Source organism: Cnephaeus nilssonii (genome assembly GCF_951640355.1).
Source record: "Cnephaeus nilssonii genome assembly, chromosome: 5".
In the NCBI taxonomy this organism is placed as follows: Eukaryota; Metazoa; Chordata; class Mammalia; order Chiroptera; family Vespertilionidae; genus Cnephaeus; species Cnephaeus nilssonii.
This window is the reverse complement of record NC_137076.1, coordinates 21,206,942-21,215,815: the sequence shown is the minus strand read 5'-3', so window position 1 is coordinate 21,215,815 and position 8,874 is coordinate 21,206,942. Positions and strand designations below refer to the sequence as shown.

General features: G+C 43.5%; 1 protein-coding gene and 1 pseudogene across 2 annotated transcripts; both read right to left on the bottom strand.

The window, feature by feature from the left end:
* Positions 1–1,663: 1,663 nt before the first annotated feature.
* LOC307100137 (transcription cofactor vestigial-like protein 1) lies at positions 1,664–2,373 on the bottom strand (annotated as a pseudogene). Its single transcript has one exon. The product of its transcript is annotated as a transcription cofactor vestigial-like protein 1 (transcript).
* Positions 2,374–5,141: 2,768 nt separating this feature from the next.
* Positions 5,142–6,089, bottom strand: LOC307100518 (olfactory receptor-like protein OLF4; the record flags this gene model as incomplete). Its single annotated transcript, XM_079772985.1, has 1 exon — positions 5,142–6,089. The coding sequence occupies one exon, from the start codon at positions 6,087–6,089 to the stop codon at positions 5,142–5,144; it is 948 nt and encodes a 315-aa protein (XP_079629111.1).
* Positions 6,090–8,874: the final 2,785 nt, after the last annotated feature.

Genomic DNA, 8,874 nt, shown 5'->3' with positions numbered 1-8,874 from the left:
CACGTCCACACACTCCTCCATCGCTTCCTTACTCTCTCACACACTCTCCCTCCCTACCTTGTTGCTGGTCACCATCTTTCCCCCATTTTTATTCCTCCTTTTTTTTTTTTTTTTGCTTTTTAAATATATCTTTATTATTGAAAATATTACAGATACCTCCCCTTTTTCCACTGACCTCCTCCATCCTGCACCTACCGCTCCCAGGCCTTTAACACACTATTGTCTGTGTCCATGGGCTATGCATATATGAATATAAGTTCCCCCATTAATCTCCTACCCCACTTCCATCCCCCTCTGAGATTCGTCAGTGTGTTGCATGCTTCTATGTCTCTGGATCTATTTTGTTCATCAGTTTCTATTTTTCTCTTCCTCTTTGAAATCAATAAAAAAATATTTTTTAAAAAAGGATAGCACAATCCAGAAAAGTGAAGTTTTATTATTCACCCTCTGAGCAGTACACAGGAACAAGTGGAGTGTGAGTGGGGAACATTGATTGCAGGGGCTTCCAGCGTTGTCATGTGGTAAGTACCAAGCTCACAGTGGACGCAAAGTTGTCTACTACGTTAGAGAGATTAATGAGTTTGGAGAAATTTGTCATTTTATTAGGAACAATCTGCAAGGCGGTCTTTCTACTATGTCTTGGACCAACCCTTTCTTTCACCTCTAGTTCATACTGTGTTTTATCTACATGGGTGACCCCAAAGGTTCTGTGCTGAAAAAAAGTTAATTTTCCCAGATGTCACTAAGAGTGAAAGAGCTAAAGGAAAGCTTATGGAAGTTAGGTTGGCCCCTGTGGAAAGCTGCAAGGTGCCGCCAAAGTCCAAATTAATTCCCACCTGTGGAGTATCAGACGTGAATCCTCACCCTTACACTGAGGGCAGACAGGAACTCATGGAACGGTGGCTGAGAAATTCTTGGGATACAAAACTTACTCCAGGCCCAACTTGGAATGAGGTAGTTTGCTAATTAACTTCCAATAAGTTAGTCCTCGGATTTCTGAGCAACTCCAGTTGGAATCACTTTTTTAGAACCGAGGAATCCAGATTTCTAAGTGAAACTATTTCATTCATCAGGGTCAGCCTGAGACCTTTTCAGTTTTCTTCCAGACTTTGAGGATGCAGGGAATGGCCAGCCTCAACCCATTACCTTGCCCCCGCCCCCCCGCCCCCCCATTTTTTCCCCTTTTCATTTTGGTAAAGGCAGGGGTGAAGTTGATCACAGTCTGGTTAAGCTTGGAAAGCTTAATGCTGATCCTGGTATCTCTATTCAATTGGAAAAGTGGGACAACCTCAGAGAATACCCCAGAGTCAGTCTTGGTTTGAAAGACCCTGCTGATAGAAAGTAAGAGGACTATGATTTCTAAGTAGGAGAGCAGTGGTGCAGTGGCAGGGTGGGATGAGCAAGCAGGTGGGCCTCCATGCTCCCCATCTAATGATTTTATATGCTGGGGGTTCCCTTAACAAATTTAAAAATCTCTGCCATAGGGTATATGTGCCAAGGAAGAGAAGTGTACAATTTTAGGGAGAATGGAAACTTGCTCCAGACTCAGTGCTCTTTAGTGACAAAAAGAGAAAACGACCGTGCTGTATTTAGACCCTCTGGTTTCACAGTAGAAAATCATGAGCAGGTTTGGAAAAAGGAATTCTTTTCTTTAAATTGAAGTTCAGTAAAAGGACAAATCTTTTCTTCTCTCTAGAGACTGGCTTTTTCCACTTGCAAGGCTGGCATTGGCAAGGCTGGCACTGGAAGATCCACGATCTGGGTGGGAATATTTCTTACAGTGGACTGAGCTGGAAGGCAGGTTGAAGGGCAATCCCCGTGCTTCTGGCTGCCTGGGCGGAGTTGCAATTCTCCCACATGGCAGATTGCTAAGGATAGGCTACACATTTTTCTTGCTGGAGGAAATTTAGGAGGGATTCGTATTTCCCATTAGGCTGGACCTCTGGAACCAGGTGCCCAGCAGAGAAGGCATGAGGGTATTCTGGCTCTGGAGAGCCTGGGCCCGTTAGGGAGGAGAAATGCCACAGCTCACCAGGCTGACCAGAGGGACTCCCTGTCAGGGGCAGTGTGTACTGATCCATAGCCATGGGACCAAACCCATTCTTGATGCAGTTGACGGTGCCATTTGCAAAAGATACTTTTGGCTGTGTCTTTGTCCACTGAGAAGAGAAACACTACTGATTTGGAGGCATGTCACTATCATTCTTCAGGATCACATCTCCATTCTGGCTCAAGGGCCTCAATTCCTGGGGGGCTCTTGACATTGCTCAGAGCTCTGGAGAAGTGTGCATCCACTACGCTGCTGATGTCCCCTTGAAAATAGTTGAAAAGGACACACCGAGAATTCCACTCAGTCTTTATAGGCTTCTGCATCTCATTCCTTCCATTGTGACACAGGTGATAGCTGACTTGTAGTAAAAATCCTCTTGCAAACAAAACCCCAAGGCCAAGCTTTTCCAGCTTAATTCCCAACCATCAGCTGAGCCAGAGCAAGATGCAGATGCTGAACTATGGCTGGTCAAAGGTGCGTTTTGATGCCTGGCCCCCTTTAGAGCAGCTCAGCACTTGCGGAAGCAGGGGCTGGGGATTTTGTACCCTCCCCTTGCTGCTCTCTGCCACTCTAGTGGGGCTATCCCATTTTTATTCTTTATGCCGGTGTTCATTCTTCCCTTCCTATTTCTTCTTTTTACAGCAGACCATTTAGCATTTCTTGCATTGCTGGTTTGGTGGTAATAAACTCCCTGAGTCTTTTGTCTGTGAAGCTCCTGATTTTACCCTCAACTTTGATTGATAGCCTTGCTTGGTACAATATTCTTGGATTCAGACCCTTGCTTTGCATGACTTTGCGTATTTCATTCCATTCCCTTCTGGTCTGATGTGTTTCTGTTGAGAAATCAGTCGCTAGTCTGATGGGAGATCTTTGTAGGTAACTTTCTGTCTCTCTCTGGCAGCCTTTATGATTCTTACTTTGTTGTTGGTGTTTGCCAATTTAATTATAATGTGTCTTGGTGTCCATCTTGTTTGGGACTCTGTGAGCTTCTTGGACTTGTGTGAGTTTTTTCCCCCCAATATCAGGGAAGTTTTCTTCAAAAAGGTTTTCTATTCCTTGCTCAGCTTCCTCTCCTTCTGGCACCCCTATTATGTGGATATTGTTTCGTTTTGTGTTGTCCCAAAGTTCCTTTAGGCTCTCCTCCTGTTTTTTAAGTTTTTTTTTTTTTTCCTAGTTGCTGCTCTGCTTGGGTATATTTTCCTACCTGGTCTTCTAGCTCACTGATGCGTTCCTCTGCTTCCTCTAGTCTACTGTTGATGCTTTCTATTGTGGTCTTTATTGCAGCGATGTCATTTTTCATTTCTTCTTGGTTCTTCTTCATTTCCTCTTGGTTCTTACACATATTGTTGAATTTGTCTTCTATCCTTTTCAGCGTCCTTATGACCATTGCTCTGAATTCTTTCTCTGGCATATTTTTTGCCTCCATTTTGTTTATTTCCTTTTCCGGTGATTCCTCCTTTTTTTTTTTTTTTTTAATGCAGGCTGTTTCTTTGTCTCCCCATGATCGCTTCTCTCAGGGTGTCTGGTTAGGTAGCTCTCTCTCTCTCTCCTTCATTGACTCTCTCTAGGCAATTGATCTCTGACCTTTACATCCATGAATTGCCTCACCAGCTGTTTTTAATTCACCAATTCCAGGTGGATGTTATTCAATTCAGCTGTTCCTTCTCTCTGCTCTGTGAGAAGGTGCAGGGCCTGTCCGCATATTCGGCAACACTTTGTCTCCCCCTGGACAAAGTTTTTAGGCACTCATGGTTGGGGAGGCTGGAGTCTTGGTGTTCGTGGGTTCACAGCTGAGGCAGCTAGACCCTGGGCATTGTGGTTGTAGAGTCCCAGGAGGTATCTGAGTTCTCACCGGTTAAAGGTAAGGCTGGGCTTCCGATCACAGCCACTTTCCCCTTCAAGATGGTGTGATCTCTATGACAGAGCTGGCCACTCCGGGAGAGATTTCAGCAGTAGTGGAGGCTGCTCATCCAAAGTAGCCTGGTCTGACAGCCCCCAACAGTCTTATGAAATACAACTGTCCCTCACTCACAAATAGATACACTCCCAGCATGTCCATGCACTCTCCCACTCACACACTCTCTTGTAGCCTGCCTTCCTGTTGGCAGGCATCTTGGATCTCTGGATGATTCTTTTAGTAAAAAAACACACATTTGGTACAATATTTATCACTCAAGAAAAATTATTCTAAAAAATACATGTTTTCTCATTATGTAAATGGCCATGATGGAAATAAATTTAGGAAGCTAAAAAAACAACAAAGGGAAAAACTGTGGGATATCAGAGAGAGAAGAAAGTTTAATAAAGTGAGTTACTGAAATTGAATACAGAAGTTAAGGTCAAAGAAATGGAAATTCTAGGAAATGAATAGAAAGAGAAGGCTCTACTTCCACAGTCTGAAGATAATCACAGAATCTGATTCTAAGCCTTTTTTTATGAATCCAAAGACACACTTTATTCCTACCTTTCATGCAATTTGTAACAAGAGTGAATGGCTCAAATTCTCTTATTTGCAAAGCTACATCTATAATCATAAATGGATTTGAGCATTGCTGATAAACTTAAATTATTTTCATGTGAAAAATATCAGTTAAAGATGACATTTGCTGGTAATTAAATCAAAATGCATTAAATCATAGTATTTCCATTAATACAGATCCTCACCCTGTTTTTAAACTAATAATAACTTAATAATCTGTGCAATGATATCCACTATCTAGGTGTGCTCATTTTCAACCTGTTTATAAATAATTTTTAAACATTGTAAATCCAGATTACTGGGCCCTTCTGGAGTAGGATTCAGAAACTGCATTTTATTTTAAAAAAAATCTTTATTGTTGAAAGCATTAGACATGTCCCCCTTTTTCGCTCATTGATCCCTTCTAGCCCACCCCCGCCCCCTGCTCCAGGCATTTACCACCTTATTGTCTGTGTCCAGGGGTTATGCATATATGCATGTAAGTTCTTTGATTGATCTCTTCCCACCCACTCACCCACTCCCGCCTTCCCTTTGAGATTCTACAGTCTGTCCCATGCTTTTATGTCTGACTCTGAGACGTTGACCTCTGCCATCAGGGGTACGTCTTCAGTCTTAGGACAACTGGCCTGTTTGTAGTTTCCTCTCAAAAAATGTCTTCAGCGCCTGTTTGATGTCCTTGTTCCTGAGACTGTAGATGAAGGGGTTCAGCATGGGTGTGACCACAGTGTACATCACTGATGCTGTTTCACTTGAATGTGAGCTCTGGATAGCAGCAGAGCTGAGGTAAACACCTAGTATTGTACAATAAAATAAGAAGACAACCAAGAGGTGAGATCCACAGGTAGAAAATGCTCTATACTTCCCCTGAGCTGATGACATTCCACGTATGCAGGACACTACCTTACAATATGAATAAAGGATCCCGATGAAAGGACCAACCGCCAGCAGGACAGCTGCAAAATACATCACCATGTTATTGAGAAAGGTGTCCGAACAGGCAAGTTGGATCATCTGATTGAGCTCACAGATAAAGTGGGGGATTTCCAAGTTTTCACAATAAGACAGCCTCAACGCCATTGTGCATTGTAACAAGGAATTCAGGATACTCATGATCCAAGACATCAGAACCAGCAGTCCACAGAGCCGGGGGTTCATGATGACCATATAGTGCAGGGGGTGGCAGATGGCCACAAAACGGTCATAGGCCATCATTGTCAGGAGAAAAATTTCCAACACTGAAAAGAGTATAAGAAAATAAATCTGTGTGATGCATCCTGTGTACGTTATGGCTTTCCTCTGTGTCTGGATGTTCACAAGCATCTTTGGGATGGTGGTGGAGGTGAAACAGATGTCTATAAAGGACAGGTTGGAGAGGAAGAAGTACATGGGCGTGTGGAGGTGGGAGTCTGAGCTGAAGGCCAGAATGATGAGCAGGTTTCCCAACACAGTGATCAGGTACATGGAGAGGAAAAACCCGAATATGAGGGGCTGTAGTTCTGGATCCTCTGAAAATCCCAGGAGAATAAATTCTGATATTTGTGTACCATTCCTTGGTGGCATATGGTGGAGGTGACTACTAGGAAAGAGGGAAATAATATGACTAATTCACAAAAACTCGTATTACATATTTGAAATGCTAAAATTTATATTTGTAGAGAAAGGATTAATTTTAACATATTGTGTGTGAACCTGGTCCCCTTTTGGGGAAGCCCCTGTGCCACCTGTGATATGAAGTTTTTGCATCAATCATCATTTATCCTTAAGGTATTATGTATTCTACAGTTTTAATGAGACATTTTTCAAGTGTTTCAGGAATATAAATTGAGTGCTGACCATGTTTTTGGCACTGTCCAGGCTGTACGTATAGGGTGGTGAAGAACAAAAGTTTCTACAATTCAATGATGGAGATGATTCCTGGCTCTGAATCAGGGTGGGTGTGGAAGGCAACAGGGATGGTTCTCTCCTCCTGCCTCTCAAAATCAATGGAAAAAAATATCCTCATGTGAGGACTAACTATATATATAACATTTGAGATGGTGACAGGTGCTATGAAGAAAAGAAAAGCAGGTATAAAGAAATGAATAGGGTGTTTTATTTTTCATGGGTGTTTAGGCAAGACCTACAAACAAGATGTCATTTGTAAAGAGACCTCAAGGAAGAGAGGGTGATACAAGATTTCGTGGGAAAGCGTGTGCTGGGCAGAGGGAATGGCCAGGGTAAAGATCCTGAGGAAGATGTTTGTTTTATTTTATTTATTTTTTTTTTGGGGGGGCGGTTTGCATGTATCTATCCCAAAGTGACACTGTATGGCTTCTGAGGATTTTTCATAAAAGGCCTCATTCTGCCTTGTTTGCTGGAACATTCACTCTTGGAGCCCTGGCTATCTGACAATTCTGAGGAAATTTGACAATTCTGAGGCTGCCATGTATAGCACATAGCAAGGCCACAGGCATGCCCTCTGCTTGGCAATCCAGCCTTTGAGTCATCCCAACCCGGAAAGAGGCAGGTGAGTAATGGAACTCTGGATGGTTCCAGCCCCAGCTGTCAATCATCATCAGCCTTTAAGCCCTCGCCGCTGAGACTCCAGACATCACAGAGCCGACAAATCGCTCCCACTCTGTGAAATTCTGACCAGAGGTATCAGCAAACAAAATAAAATTATTGTTTAAATTTAAACTGATAAAAAAATACTTCCTGATTTTCATTCTGTCTTTAAACTTCAATTTTTTATTGATTACTCTTTTTGGTTGTTAATTCTTACATGAGAGAGAGAAGGAGACTGAACCATCAATGTGAGAGAGACACATCAATTGGTTGCCTCCCGCCAGCACATCTTGACTGGGGCAGGGATCAAACCTGCAACCCGGGTGCATGCCCTTGACCAGGAGTCTAACCTGTGACCCTTTAGTGCGCAGGCTTGGCACACAGGCCAAGGGGATTACTCTTTTTTTCTAAATATTCTGTGTATCCCCTCAGGTTAGTCAGCAATATTACTGCTTCTGCTTTTTTTTTTAATTCAATCTTCTTCTGCCTCCAATAACGGTTTTAATTTTGCACTTGCATCATCCAGTTTCTTGCAATTCTTCCTTTTCTAACCCATCTCCTTCATTTCCTTATGTTGTCTTTTTATACCATACAACTAGAGGCCCGGTACATGAAAATTCATGCACTAGAGGGGGTGTCCCTCAGCCCAGCCTGCCCCCTCTCACAGTCCGGGAGCCCTCAGGGGTGGGAGGCGACCCGGCAATCAGGGGAAGGCAACGCCCCATCACACCTCTGCTGCTGCCACTGCTGGCAGCGCAAGCCTCAGCCGGCCCTGGTTACCGGAGCCTCGGGGGGCCCTGGGAAGCTGGGGGGCTGAGGGGATGGGAGGACTCTGGAGGCAGGCGCAAGGAGCAGCCGGACCGGCCTGGCCAAACCGCGTGCCTGCCGCCCTGGCGGGGCTGAGTGGACTAGGTGCTGCCATCTTGTGGCTGTGGGCGCCGCTGGAAGATGTTTGTTTTAATGTTCAGCCAAAAAGGAAACCAGATTTGGAGGTGAATGAGCGTGAGGAAGAGGATGAGAGAAGGTGTCAGACAAGTTGGGGCCTCTCTGCTACTGTTGAAACCTCAGGCACAGAGACTTCGTTGTTCACGCTGCCTCTTGCACTTTGTTGCAAAGGTACCCCATAAATGCAAACAAATCCCCTTCTTAGTACCTTCTCTTGAGTTCTGGTTCCTGAATTGTTAGAGTTACCTCGGAATATATGGATCCCTAGTCCTCCTGCTCCTGTTTTGAGGACTGCGCGCTCTCTCTCTCTCTCTCTCTCTCTCTCTCTCTCTCTCTCTCTCATGGTTATATTATTTCCATGCCTTTCTCAGACTGATTTGATAAGGAGTGGCTATAACCCAAGTTGGCCAGACTGTTCACGTGTATACTGTAGAAATTCTAGCAATTCCAATTTGTATTCCTCCCATAGACAAATACGCTTGGGCTCTATATTGAAATGACCATTTTTCTACTGTGTATTTAAACAAACATTTAAAAAATCTGTTTATATCCTGACTATTATAAATAATGCTTCAATGAATACAGAGTGGCCATATCTTTTTGAATTAGTGTTTTTGTTTTTTTCAGACAAATACCAGAAGTAGCATTGCTGGGAGTTCATCGATAAATGAATGTGGTACACACACACATGTGCACGTGCGTGCGCGCGCACACACACACACACACACACACACACACACACACGGTGCGGCAAAAGTAGATATAGAGTTGTTCACATGGAAAATTATACAATAATTAAAAAGTAATAATACAAGAATAAACTCTGTGTTCTGTGTACTCACAACAATAAACCTAC